Genomic DNA, 15,471 nt, shown 5'->3' on the forward strand with positions numbered 1-15,471 from the left:
TAGCTTGTTTAGAAATAAGCGTGCAGTGTAGACATACCTTAAGACAACAACTTAAGATTGGCTGTGCATGCTCTATGGGCAATTCCTTTTGGAGGTGAACATTTCAGACAACTGTGCTTGTTTTTTGCTAACCAGGATAAGCCTTCTCATTTTTGAAGGGTATCTCAAATGAGACCATGGAACCCATGATGTTGTTACAACTGTGTCTTGAATCAAAACCTTCTGTTATTTCAGATAGCAAAAGGATAAAGAAAACCCAATACACCAACACATATAACCTCACTGGTATTCTGCAGGCAAAACAAAAGATGCTCATTTACCAGGACATATATATAGCAGCCATACATTTTCAATCAAACAATAGCTTTTTGCTAATTGAAACAATCCCCCCTTCCCCACCCCTGCTTTTTTCTGGCTATCTCAAAATCCACAGATGCTTCGAGCCCTAAGGCCATCACAGCAAATTAAGGCAGTCAGCATCTAGCTCACTAGAGGCCAGGCAAGCTATAAATATTACCAGGCCAGCCCTGCTCTTTGTGTTCACAGTGCAGGGAAACAGCTGGTTTAAGTTTGACTGCACGTTGTCATTTCTCCATTAGTGCAAACACTTCAATATTTCTTATGTGTGAGGTTGGAGTGAAGAAAGGGAAAGGAGAGGGGGGCACTAACAGCCAAAGCTAAGAAATGATGTTCTGTATATACATAATTTACAATTAGATTACTGCCAGGGAGAAGTCTGATACAGAGTTAGGCAAGCCAAAGCCACAAATAACTTCCCAGTTGGCCTATACCTTTCAGGACCTATTTTCTCTTGTTTTTCTTTTATTATTTTTATAGAAACTCTATTATAATGGTAATGGATTACATTTCTCAAATTGTATTTCATTTCAAGAGCGTACAAGCCTGTTGTGTTTGTGGTTTCATAAAATACCAGTGTGTTGGAAGTCGGGGCCCTTCCCAAACCACATATGCCTTCTTTTATAGGCAGGAATCATACAGAAAGTTAGCAAAGTACAGAATGCCATGCATACACAGAAATGACATTTTGTATAAAAACCAGAATCCACAGTGTGTGGTGATTTTAGTGATTACCATGTTTGTGCTGTGAAATTGATGTTCACAAACATATTACGTTAAGAAAGATTAACCCATTTTTTAAATTAATAATCTTAAATTGTAAATTGATTTAACTTCAAAAGTTATGGGCTTAATACAGAAATTGGTTTTATGGCTCATTACAACAATGTGTAATACTACCTTAACACTACCTTAATACACTATACTATCTATCACCCATCGTAGACGATAAGTCCTTTCTGCATACCCCAAATTACCCCACACATTTCAAGTGAATGCCTCCTGCATGCATTCCTCCTTCTACTTAACAATCTTGATCAACTTGTATTTAGCTCAGTAACTCTACTTTCCTTCTCCTCACCTGTAGAAGAGCTTTATGTACCTTGAAAGCTCGTAACTCCCATCTACAGAAATTTGTCCAATAAAAGTTACTACCTCACCTACTCTGTTTGTCTCACACCTTGGGACCAACATGGCTATAACAGCACTGCAAACATAACATTCTTTCTTTTGCCTTTAATGTGCATATTAGTTCTTAGTTATAATCTTAGAATTAATATAGTTCTTATTAAACACAGCAAATACTATTGATATGTTACAGACTAAACTGTAAGGCTATGTCAAAAAATCCTCAAAAAATGAGGTTTACAGGATCTGTCTAAAAAGAGTTTATTGTCGTCAGATCTGCGTCTAGACTGCCACTTTTTGTTAACAAAACTCCATGTAGAAAAAAAGTGGTGGCCATGTTTATGCTAATGAAGCACAGGATATTTAAATCCTGGCTTCATTAGCAATTTCGATGTGCTTCATTTGCATCCCTTTGTCAACAGTGGGATGCAGTCTAGACACACACTAAATGTTCAACAATGCACTGTACTGGTATGAGCCAGCAGAATTTTACACACTTCAATTTCCTACAGTTCCCTATCGGCAAAACGTCCCCTGTGCTGAGGGTTACTACAAGGCCTACACATCACTTAAGATTTCAAAATAGGGTGTAGTGAGATTTAAATGCTGCATAGGCCTTGTGTTGCACCTCTGCCTAAGGTTCATATCACCTCATAGGAATGACGATGAAGGGTTTTGCAGAATTTCACTTCAAAATTTAAGAAGATTAAGATTAAAATCATATATCTAAACAAAATCTCTGTCTAAATTTTCAAAAGTGAAAAACACAGTCATATTTAGCTACTTTTCTACATTTTTATGATTTCAGTCACAGTTTTCATTCTGAGACACATTTGTTTCAGTTTAAAGTAAACCAGCCTATTTAATTGGAGAATCAAGTGATTTCTTCAGTGTTAGCACCTGCCAGACAAGAACCACATCAACCCTGCTAAGATGACAATGTGGTGAGATAATTAGCTTCTGAGTTACATCAACCAGACAAAACCACACCAAAAACCCTACTCTAAATATGAGCTGGATAGACCATTTTTCCCTCCCTCATTGACAGTAGTGTTTGTGCCAAAAACACAGCCAAATCAAAAACAATGTTAAACTGGGGCTTTTCAGAGCAATTAACTTCTTCATCAAACAGACAAACATAAAGCTCAGTGAGCAGAAGACACGAAAGTTTCAGTTTTCTCTGTCTGGCCCACAGCCATGGACACTAACTACTCAGTCAGTAGGAATAAAGGTAACTGTCTGAGTAGGGATATCCAAGACCAAATTCCTTTCCCAGGATTACAGCTGCTTTATGGAGTCTACTCAAATAAATAATATTAGATAAGTCATCCCATTAGATAATTCTCAGTTTTGTTGTGAAATGAAATAGGAGCTGATCTGCCTGTTGAAGTCTGTGGAAAAATTGCCATTGATTTCAGTGGGCTTTGGATAGGGTTCATAGTTTAGTCTGAGCCAAAGTTTTAACCAGAATACTAATGCTGAGTGCCAGCGATAAACTACCAAATGATGGAAAGGATGGCGTCAAACACCAGCTGAGTGACTGTATTTCAGTTATGGGAAAAAACATACCACTGAAAAATGAACAGTATTAAAATTATTTCTGCCAGGTGGATTTTTTGTGTTAATTTTCAGATGGATAAAAGGATCTAAATTTTATCCCAATTATTCTCTTTCTGTCCTTTTTGTATGTAAAGTATCAATCAAATAGCTATTATTTAGAAGATCTTAACACAAGGATGATAAGAATGTGAGACAAAATACTGGGAACTCTTGATTCAGAGAAGTCTTCCATTGTACACTATATATTCAGACTTGCCTAGGTCTTTAGGCAAGTATATTTATGTAAAGATTCCCAAATGAGCCAACCAAAAAGAAGCATGGCATTTTCAGCTTCAAGAGTTTTTTTAAGCAACTCTAGAGCACAATTGGTGAAATCTAAAAAATAGTACCTCGCAAATGATATAAAGCTTAATGACAAATAATTATTTTTGACATTTATTTAAAGCAACTAAATCAGCAAAGTTAACTCTGGAAAACTTCCATTGTAATTTCACTATAGCTAATATTCATAATGTATTTTATGATATTGTTACATTTCTACTGGGTGGAATTCATCCCAGCTCTAAGAAGACCCTATATGCAACCTAGGCCCCATTTCAAAATGGCTATTTTATCAGGTGATTTAAATCCCATATGTACAACTATTAAGTGGCCACTGGAAAAAAATGGGATTTAAGTGGCAAAAAGACCATGTATACAGAGCCATCAACCTGTGTAGTCATTTGAATCACAGTAAATTTCATCCTGTATATGTAATGTGGCCTGCATACATTAGTTTTTATGGAAATCTGCATATGTAATGTTATTATGCATAATTACAATAGATAATAACTAATAAATAATAATTAACACTATAACAAATGTGATCTCCTGATTTATCCAGTGGCACTCTATTAAAATACTAAATCATTTGTAATAGATGATGTGAATAAAATGCTATTTCACAGTACTGTTATTCTGGAAAATTCAGGGAAAAGGATTGACTGTATAATGGCATCACAGGTACTATTTTATTGGTATCACTGCAAGAAATGTAGTGGCTGTATTGACATAATAGACTCAAAGGAACTCTGAATTTGATACAGTTTATTATTATATAAACTGTAGGTGCAGCAATATTAATGTAAATGACAGCTTTAATTCCAAATTTCCTTTCTTAACTCAGCCTTTAAGGCTACATTTTTCTAGTACATTTTTTCTTCTTGTGTCCTGGGATTTAGTCTTACAAATACCTTTATTGTGAAAGGGAACTGCATATCTATTTCCATGTGCAACATACTGACAATAGCTCCTTAATGTTACTCTAATGTAGTTTCTTTGGAATTTAACAATAATAGTTTTGAAAGCCAGAAGTTTTCAATATACAGTAATCCACAAGTGCTCTTATAACAGAGCATTTTGTATTGAGGTTTAATGCAGTGTAAGTACTATAAAGTCACTGAACCATTATCAGGGAAAGAGGAAGTAAAGTGGAATATATTTATTTTTAGAGAGTGTCTGTACACTCTTAAATTTTAGATCCTCAACCAAACTACAGATTATATGGTCAGGAAGCAGTATAATGCCATAAGAAGGAACTTTTCAATGACTGTCCTGCAATATACAGAAAAATATGCAACTAATCACACTGCTAGAGCTCCACTGTAGCATCTTGCACTCTTGCATGTTCCACCTCTCGGCTACATCTAGACTGACATGATTTTCTGCAAATGCTATTAACAGAAAAGTTTTTCCGTTAAAAGCATTTGCGGAAAAGAGCGTCTAGATCGGCACAGACGCTTTTGTGCAAAAGCACTTTTTGCGGAAAAGCGTCCGTGCCAATCTAGACGCAGTTTTGCACAAGAAAGCCCCGATCGCCATTTTTGCGATTGGGGCTTTTTTGTGCAAAACAATACCGCGTTGTCTACACTGGCCGTCTTGCGCAAAAGCATTTGCACAAGAGGGCTTTTGCCCGAATTGGAGCAGCATAGTATTTCCGCAAGAACACTGACAATCTTACATGAGATCATCAGTGTTCTTGCGGAAACTCAAGCGGCCACTGTAGACAGCTGGCAACTTTTTCCGCAAAAGCAGCAGCGGAAAAATTTGCCAGTCTAGACGCAGCCCTCATGTTATACATTTAGGGTGCATCTACACAGCAGGGCTTATCTTGAAATAAGCTATGCAAATTGAGCTATGTCAATCGTGTAGCTTATTTCAAAATTGGGAACATTTACACAGCACTTATTTGGAAATAGAGCACTCTTCCTCTGACTTCCCTTACTCCTTGTACAATGAGGGTTTCAGTAGTCGGAGTAAGAAGTCCTCCTGCTTGATGGTATTTCAACATTATTTTGAAATAACTGCCTGCTGTGTAGATGCGGACTAAGTTATTTCAAAATAATGTTACTATGGAGATGTACCCTTAGGGTATGTCTACACTACCCCCCTAGTTCGAACTAGGGGGGTAATGTAGTCATTCGGAGTTGCAAATGAAGCCTGGGATTTGAATTTCCCGGGCTTCATTTGCATGATGCCGGCTGGCGCCATTTTTAAATGCCGGCTAGTTCGGACCCCGGGCCGCGCGGCTACACGTGGCACAGACTAGCTTGTTCAGATTAGGCTTCCTATTCCATGTTCAATGAGGCGTACAGCTAGTTCAGAATAGGAAGCCTAATCCGAACTAGCTAGTCCGTGCCGCGTGTAGCCGCACGGCACGGGGTCCGAACTAGCCGGTATTTAAAAATGGCGCCGGCCGGCATCATGCAAATGAAGCCCAGGAAATTCAAATCCCGGGCTTCATTTGCAACTCCGAATGACTACATTACCCCCCTAGTTCGAACTAGGGGGGTAGTGTAGACATACCCTCAGAGATATAATAATCAGAGGATATTCTGAAGATCCTAGAGGAACCATTAAGAAACATAATTTATAAATAAATAAGCACTGCATTGTATATATATACTGCATATATATACTGCAGCCCATTTACACTGAGTGAAGAAGAGGCCTCAAAGTGGGTGTAACTGTAACGAAAGTGGTGTAAAAAACTTTAGTGTAAATGAAAAACAGGAGCATACATGCCATCTACTATGTGCATTTTGTTTTTGAATGTATTTGGATTACTTTTAAGAACTGGATAATTAAAATAAGGAAACAATCTCTGGGGTGCAAATCAATGCAGAGAGAAAAGAGATCTGTAAAAGATTAAGTCCTGGTCTACATTACAGATTTATGTCAATATAACTACATTGCTCAGTGGTATGGCATATCCACACCTGTGAGTGAAATGTTTGCTACTGACAGCAAGGCTTCTCCAGTGACATAACTACCACCTCTCGAGTAGGTAGGGTCTTTGCTAAGCACAGCTACTCTCATGAAGTGCTGTAAGTGCAGACAAGCCCTTACGGCATGAAAAGGTGTATTAGGTTGTAAAGCAGATTTCCAGTCAGTATAGTGCAGCTCAGTTTCAGGCAGTACTACTACTTAACTAAACATGAGTCAAATTACAGATGGGCTGTTAGGAAAGCTGTGGAACACTGGGCCCAAACGTATGGATCAGTAGCAAGTAGCAGGGGCCCAGGTACACATGAGTATGTAGCACATAATTTCCACATTTGTTAGAGACCACAAACATATACTCACCACACATGGCCACTGTATTCCTTTCAAGCTGCTGTAACCTGCCTATCTTTCTAGGGCAGGGGTGGGCAAATATCAGCCCATGGGCTAAATCTGGTCTGCCAGGCTACCGCTGTATTTACCTGCGCCTCCGCAGGTACAGGCAATTGCAGGTCCTGCTAGCTGTGGATTGCCGTGCCCAGCCAATGGGAGCTGTGGGAAATGGTGTCCCAGCTCCCATTGGCTGGAAACAGTGATCTGCGGCCAACAGGTGCTGCGATCACTGGTACCCGCGCAGGCGCAAGTAAATATAGTGGCTGCAGCCTGTCAGAGGCTAACCTTGGCAAATCACCATTGTTTTATTGCTCGCCCCGAAATTCTGCATTCATGACCAGGCGCCTACCTCAGTGAGACAGGCATTCTTTTGTGATGTAATGACTGTTGGCAGTCCTCAGGCTTTATCAGGTTTGCCACATTGGATCAGGATTCCATGGTGTGAGCTGCTTTAGAAATGCATAACAAAAACATGCAACTGCTCTTACAATGTAAGTAAAGGGGACCTAGTTTTCAGAAGTGCTGTTTTCTACCTTATCTTTTAAAGACTCCCTTTTGCAGTTATGCAGTGATGTGACAAAGCATGTAGCTGGTTTTCTCTTGCACTTGGCCTTGTTGGATTCTAACTGTTATAACTTTTGGGGACATTTACTCCATGGCATGGAACCAAAGGAAACATGTGTCCCTTTTGAAAATTCTGATTTGTCCTATAATAAGAAATTCGAAATACAGTGGAGCCTCATATTACAACTTAGCTTGAGCTGCATTTTTCAGTCATTTTAAAAAACTGCTTCAAATTCAAGGTTTTTAAAAACCTATAATGTAGTAGAGTATAAAAAAAACCCTATTATAGTATATTCATTACTGCAGAAGAGTTAAGTACAGATCTGTTTTTGCATGTATGTGTTAGGCACAATAAAATAATAGCTTTCCCTATAAAAAGTTTGTAATGTTAATTACCTTAGTACATTTATAAAGAAGTGTGTTAAGTACACAGCTGCATATACATAAATCATGGTGTTCTTGTGTTAATCTATTTTTTCAACAAATCCTCTTAGCTCAGAAATTGTAGAGAACAGGTAGTTAACAGATGGCTCCCAAGTCAAATCTGAATAGCCAGATGCTTTTGCACGGATCCTGAAATTTTCTTATTTACTTAATATTATCATTTTTGTTCTTATTATATGACTGTTTACTCTGGAGTCTGGACCTTGACTATATCTTGACCAAGAAATTTGGACTTGGACAAAAATATTTGACAACTCCCCCTGTGAAGATTTATAAATTCTCCTGGCTGTCTGCAGTAAGTGCATTACCATTCGTCAGTTCTGTTTTGCTCTGTTAATGTGGTGTGTTGATGAGTACAAAGTTAATAAGGTCAACCTTACTTCAAACACAGAGTCTCCACTTATTATTTTATATTCAGTGTATTAACAGTTTTGTTCCTTCTACTTAAGGAACCAGAATTGGCTGTGGTAGCCATTTTAGAAGATCAGCGTTTTTTGTCACATGTTTTTTTTAAACTGTAAGAGTGACTTGCATTATCCTCTAAGACAATATGACCTGAATAAAGTTCTGTGTGCCAGGTCACAATGGTAATCACTTGGTATCGTCCATTGTTTTATTAGGTGATTCTGTCAAGATAAAAAATACTGGGGTTCAAACTTTGCTCGCTCTGCAGTTAGTTTGCACCACACTGCCAGAACACATCAGCTCTGTGAGCATTACTCTAATGTAGGGTGGTCCTCCAGCAGTGCAGAGCTCAAATAATGGTTCATAACACCACTTCCTCAGCCTGTGGCCAGCAAAGGGGGTGGAATGGGGAAAATGTGAGCGGTTAGAAGCTCTGGTGACTCCTGGGTGGCATAATACCCCCTCTTGTGGCAATTGATAACCAGAATGATTTCAAGCAGCTGGATGATCAGTCTAAATTACACCATAGGAACAGCTCAGTTCACATCTGGTTCAGTATCACAGTGTGGAAAGATGGCTGTAAGCCACATTTGGCACCCCTTTCTGAACCACATGTGCATATTTTCATTGTACCCAGGGATTTGTCATCATACATTTAAACAGAATCTATATTATTTATTATTATTAATAATGATGTCTCCAAGCTATAATAGTCAAACTCATTTGGATTTTGAGCATCCCAAAATCTGTGGGAATTTTAATGTGGAATTTTGATTTGTGCCATCATAGAAATGGGACCAACTACAAAATTCAGATGGACTCACATTATCCAGATTCCTTCTAAATGTATATTTGAAGCTAAGATTTTCCATCCCTAGTTATTAACAATATCACAAATAACTACAACACATCTAAATAATCAGTAATGCTATTTGTTTACTCTTGAATATTTCACTGAGCTGAGCCAGATATAACCACCAATTCTTACACAGAATCTACTAACATGAAGAATGGGGAGTATTTAAATGTAATATTTGGGGGAGGGAAACATTGCTTTTTTAATTGATAAAAAACATTTACATTCTTATCTATAAATAAACCTTTTCAATACATAAAACTAGAAATCTGTCTTTGACTGATCTTACAAGATTACATAACTTATATATAACCACTGTATAACTTATATGTCAGTGAACTGTTATTTCTGTGTCACAATTTTTTGAGAATTTGGTGGAAATTCAAATTTGATCTCAGCAGAATTTTCTCTCCAGTTTTGAAAATATATTGTATTACTTTGTCAATGTGAGACACAATTTACTGTACAGAATTACTCTCTGAGAATCCAGAACTGCTGGACTGCTTTATCATACCTATGGTACTGATGTTTTGCAGTGTAGCAAATATAAACAGATCCACAACATGCGTGTCCTTTTGGTGGGGCGGAGTTCCATGTAGATGTTTTGTTTTTCATGTTACATTTTGGTTTTTGTTTTGAATGATTTGAGTCTAGGAGACCAGATTAATGTGTCAATAAATGCAGGCTCTTTTTTACAAGGTAATGGGAATTTGTACCCGCTATTTATACACAGCTAGCAATCATGCATAAAAATGGAAACTATTGCTAGAGTGAGGCACTTTAAACATGAGACCTCAGGTCACTCCTGTGAAGTTTTATGAAAATGGGAATAAAGATCCACAGCTCACTCTGTTTGTCATTATAAGGGCTTGCTTCTTACATTATCCTATTACTGTACATTACATTTTTGACAGAGGGAGCAGCTGAAACACCTAGCTATGAGTTATTACCATTTTCTCATCAAAAAGATCAGGTCAAGATCACAAAACCAAGAAAACTCTTCCAGGTCCCTTTTTGGCCCAATGCAATCTTTTAAAAATAACACTAAGGGCATGTCTACACTAGCACTATGTTCAAAATAATGAGGCAAGCGTCTGCACTATCAACCCTGTTATTTCAAAATAATGGGCTTGTTATTTCAAAGTAATAACTCCTGTTTGTGAAGAGGAATACGTTTATTTTGAAACAGTTATTTTGGGAGTTACTATTTCAAAATAATTTATTTTGAAATAACCTGGTAGTGTAGACATAGCCAAAGACGTCTTTAGCTTATCTGATTAAAATAGGATACTACGTGTAGTAATTTTAGCGCAAAAATATACTGAATAAATCATTTATCAATACAACTGGACATAATTACTGGAAATAATTAACCTTTTTTCAAATGTGGCTGCTAAAATAGTCTTTCAAAGTCCAATCAGCTAATCGTAGCCTTTAATTGAACTACAGTGGCTTTAATTGGATGAGGATAACAACAGGTGGCTTTTGGGTGAGACATGTACTCCTTTTTTTAAAATTCACAAACTTTTTGCACAGAAGTGGCTTTGTAAATGAAATCCTTTCTCCCAAAATCCCCTGATGAAAAATTATGTGAAACACCCAGGCAAAACACTGTTCAGTTTAGTGAAGCTCTATTTATCAGACTGTAAAAGTTCTTGAAGGTGTATTCTCCCACTAAATCTGCGTTAGTTTCTAAAAAACAATTAGAAAATATATTGTATCAGATAGGTTTGCTACATCTGCTATCCCAACCCTATGAATAAAACCCAAGTCTGAATAAACAACAGCAAAAACTACACAAGCCTCAAATTGCTGTGATGTCTTTTACCCTAAAACCTATTTTGACATGGACTGATATTCCCACAGTATATTGGTAAGCACAGGAACCCAGGTACTACAGCGGTAAGGACCATACAGGTTCCTTTCTTTGATAGAAACAGATAGCGGTAAAGCATTATTACTAGTCATTTTAAACTCTGGCCTCGTTACCTTGACCCATTAATCTGATTTGGGTTACATTCCATCTTGATGGTGACTCTGGCTGGTGGTTGTGATAACCAGTCTTGCTGGGGGACACGTGGACTCATCTTTGATGTCTGTCCATATTCACTGGAAGAGGAGGCCGTCATTTCTGTCTTTGCAAGGTGTGGGGTTCCGTAGGCACACTCAAACAAGGACTGGTCTTCGCTGACTACTGATAATGCTTCCTGAAAAGCAAAGAGGAGAAATCCACATAAGACTCTGAGAAAAATCATATAGATAGTATAAAATCCCTTACGGCAGGCTTATTAGAATTAATCTGTGTTACAGTAGCACCTGTAGGCCAAGGCCCTATTGTGCTTAGCACTATACAAGCCTATTACAAGACTGTGCCTGCCCAGAGAACTTACCTGTTAGATGTTTCCTATCAGGCACTAAAATGCACTCTGTCCCAGCTTTATTAACAGTTCAGAAAAAATGACCAAAAGCTAAGGACTAGAACACTGCAGGAATAACAGTGACCTTTCACTTCTAAGGCTTGAATGTAGAGGCCAAATTCTCAGCTGGTGTAAGCTGACATACCCTACATTAACTTCAGCAATTTTACACTAAATTATGACCTGGTCCTTGCAACTTCCTCTCTAGAATCCAAGTGTCTTCATATCCTGCAATTCTCAAATACACTGAATGGACTGGATGGCTTAGAGCAATCTTTTTGATTCTGGGGACCAGTAAACCCATTCACAAGCTTTTGGAGGACCGGGAACATTTATTTGCATATTTGCATATTCATTAAGCAAATGATGAATATGCAAATAAATCGTGTCACTGGCCCTACCTGTTCAGTGGGTTGTTCTGCCCTCCATCCTTCTCCCTGGGTCCAAGCACCCGCTAGATCTAGCTCCACCACCCAGGAGCATGCCCAGCAGAGACGCTGCAGTGGCGGGCTCTCTCCCAAGAGGGCCATGCTGCCACTCTCAGCAGTGCAGAGTGCTGCTACCATGTCACACAAATTAATAGGATTGTGCACGATAATTTTTCTAAGGACCGGTACTGGGCCGCGGACCACACTTTGGGAGACGCTGGCTTAGGGGATGTGCACTAGAATACCAAGCCTTTATCTGTCCAATAGATCATTAAACCACCTCTGCATTTCCCCAGAGTAAATGATCGCAAGTCATTACTACCTGCGCTGTTTGGAGGTCTTTCTGAAATGAGTAAACCATCTCTACTGAGTTGCTATAATGAATTTTTGACACCAGAAAAGCTATCACCACAACTGGCAACTTTTTTGTAGAATGGAGTGGCCAAAGATTGGAGACGCTTGGAGAACATACTACATTTTTGCCCTCAAGGTGCTTTCCAGGTCAGGATTCAGGCATTCTCATAGGATGAATGTGGTAGGGATGCATGCTCTGCCACTGTTTATGCTTTTCAGTGGAGATTTAGACAAGTTCAGTCTCCTGGGTTGTTTAACTAGCATCTTTAACCAACACTGAATTAACTGCACCTTTCACACATTTATTTTATTAAAAAAAAAGACATAAATAAAGACATTGGAGAAAGGAACAATGAGTACCATGCATTAACAACCCTTGCAAGATGAATACAGTTTGGTGCTGACATCTCGGGAGTTTCTTTTCCTTCCTATGTACAGAATTAGGGCCAATTTTGTTCCTAGATAACACAATGATGGGGAGAAGAGATATATCTGGCTCCCACCTCTCTTTCAGGGATCTTGCTCTTCCTATGAGCAGAAACAAAATGCATGCCAGCCTACCACTAATTTCTGGCTGCAGAATAGGTTCTAACCAGCTGGTGGGTTGGACACCACCACCCTTGAACCACAAACCATACCCCCTAATGGATGTGGCACGTTGACCAGCCCATTTGCCATTTCTCTCGGAACACTTCCTCAAACACTGTGTATAGATCCTTCTTTTCTGTATGTGTGGAAAGTCTCTTCCCACACTGTGGTGAAAGCATGGTTATTGCATCTTTATGGCCTGCAACATTCTGGGTGGAAGAGTTCAAAAGATTTGCCATTTTGATGGAAGCTGCAGTTCTAGTTAGTTGGAGACTGAACCCAAGAATGAAGCAGTGCTGAATGTAGTTTAGAAGCAAAGATTCTCTCTCTGACTGTGCCATTGCAGCTAATTCTGTTACTTTATTTCTTCTTGTAGGTATTATGAGCCAATTAACGTCACTGGAGCTCAGTTAGAAGCCAGAATTAGCAGCCACGATTTTGGGGGATATAACACCAACCTTGTGCACCAGTATAGCCCAGGGCAGGTTTGAACCTTTAGTGTCAAATTCTGCTCTGGCTGATACAGAACAGAAGAGTACAGATACTGCCAAGTGGGCCCTTTGCCGCAGGGACCAACAACGGGCTAGGCCAGGATTCTAGGGAGATATCTAAGGTATCAAATGAAGGTGATTGCTTGGCTGACCCTTTGGACATTGTGCAACACACAACCCCAGCTGACAGCTGCACATGAACTACCCAGCTGGCAGGGACTAGATACACTGGCCAGCTGGGTGAGCTAGATGTGCTAGCCATGTTTGAGAGGAGGTGCTAAACCACAGACCACGCCCCCTTGAGGACACTATTAGCCCACCCTCTCTCTAACTGTTAAAATGATGACACACACTTAATGATGGGCCTGTCAGCAGAAGAGAATGAAATAAAAAATGGGAGAGATGACAGAGCTAAGTACCAAGGAGTATATTAGATACTTTATAGAGCAGTGGTTCCCAAACTTTTCAGCATCATGCCCCCCTTTTTGATTTTGGGAAAAAAGCTCACGCCCCGTTTCCCCCGCCCCCAGCAAAACTTGTTGAGCAAAAAAAAAAAAAGAAAAGAAAAGAAAAGGAACTGAGTGGGGCAGCAAAATTTGATGGGGGGCTGGGTTGCCTCGTGCTCCCCCTGGAATTTCTTCACACTCCCTTGGGGGGCACTCCCCCAGTTTTGGAACCCATGTTATAGAGTGTTATTACCATTATTTACATTGCAGTAGCCCATAAAAGTCACCACCAGGACCTGACTGTTATCTGACCCATTCCATAGTTACCACCCTAGTTCTCCCCAGCTTCCCACTCCCACAGCCAAATTTCCCACCCCACCGTAAACTGCTCACAGCTCAGAATTCCTGACATCAGCAGGGTCCTGGTGAGGCGTGAAGATGCCACACTAGATGATACTGGGAGGGGAAGGCGAGCTGCTGAGGTAATTTGTCCCTTATGTCCTGGCTCCCCAGATAGCATGCTGCAAGGAACTGCTGATCTTTCCATCTAGGAAGATATGGCTGCCTTCTTAAATAGCCATTTCTGCCCAGAAAATCTGTTGAGGGCTACAGCCTACATACTGTTCCTGGAGTGTGGATTACCTGCTGGGGCCTTCTGCCTTCAAAGCCTAACTCCACAGAGGCTGAGCCAGAGAGAGGGCTGGGGGGAAAGGGTCATGTTGTCCCTTGATGATGCTGATGATGCTGAATAAGTTACCAAATTAGCTAGGGATCCTTAATTCCAATTTTTTTATTTTCACATAACAAGCTTTAAAGTAATAAAGTTACTTGGTGTGGGAGGGTGGAGGGAGGGGAGGGGGAGAGATTTTGTTTTACAAAGTTCTGAGTGATTTTCCATGAAAATATATATACATACACCCCCATCTATGTACCCACAGCACAGAATGGACTGACATCTAGTGTCTGAAACTATTTTCTACCTGCTCCTTTCTCCTCTTCTCCGCTAAGGAGTAAGCCTAGGCACTAAATCAGAATAACACATTATGTAATGTTAACTTTGGCTATCCTGATTACCCTAAATATATATAAGCAAGTATGAATTGTACAAGAGAAAGCAGAAGCAAAATTGCAGATATGGCAAGCTACACTGTTGTTATATATCACTACATTCAAAAGTAGCATAAAAATGCCACTCGTGGATTTTATTTAATCTTCTACCCACAATTGAATCAAAAACATGATTTATTCGGCCTTAAAATAAAACCTGGCTCTCAAATAAATGAAGACAATTTTTGATTAACAATAAAAAACAAACTGAAATTTTAAAAGATGAGATTTACTAAATGGGTGTAGACTGGCATAAATAAGTTCAATGTAATGTCATCTTCGGAGACTGGCTGCTGGAGTACCTGATGTGGGTGTAGCATCAGAGTGAGCTCTCTATTACAACTATTCCATGTACTAGTTCCCTTGATATTTTCCTACTGAGCCCTGGAAAATGAAAAGAATGAGAAGAATGTAGGGACACTGGGTGAACAAACATGTCCTAAAATAGACTCTCCTTAATTCCTCCATGACTAATCATCCTTCTCCAGCACGTCAGTGGGCCCCAATTTCAGATGAGGGGAATAGATTTCACCTTTTGAAACAGGCAATATGCTTAACTGCCATTCCACAGCTCCTCCTGTCTGTCAGGATTCAGGCAGTCATACTTTCTGCCATCTACTTCTTTTCAAACTACAGTGGCTGCAGTTGAAATGTCATGATGTGTCAACTGCT

The 15,471-nt window shown here is 39.4% G+C and overlaps 1 protein-coding gene across 5 annotated transcripts in view; it reads right to left on the reverse strand.

Moving 5' to 3' along the window:
* Positions 1-15,471, reverse strand: part of ERG (ETS transcription factor ERG) — a 218,366-nt gene that overhangs the window by 31,738 nt on the left and 171,157 nt on the right. For all 5 annotated transcript variants that reach the window (XM_014575429.3, XM_014575421.3, XM_014575424.3 and 2 more), the window contains one exon: positions 10,958-11,175. In XM_014575429.3, the coding sequence (XP_014430915.1) occupies positions 10,958-11,175 (218 nt within the window). The remainder of the gene's footprint in view (positions 1-10,957; positions 11,176-15,471) is intronic.

Source organism: Pelodiscus sinensis, chromosome 1 (assembly GCF_049634645.1).
Source record: "Pelodiscus sinensis isolate JC-2024 chromosome 1, ASM4963464v1, whole genome shotgun sequence".
NCBI classification, from domain to species: domain Eukaryota; kingdom Metazoa; phylum Chordata; order Testudines; family Trionychidae; genus Pelodiscus; species Pelodiscus sinensis.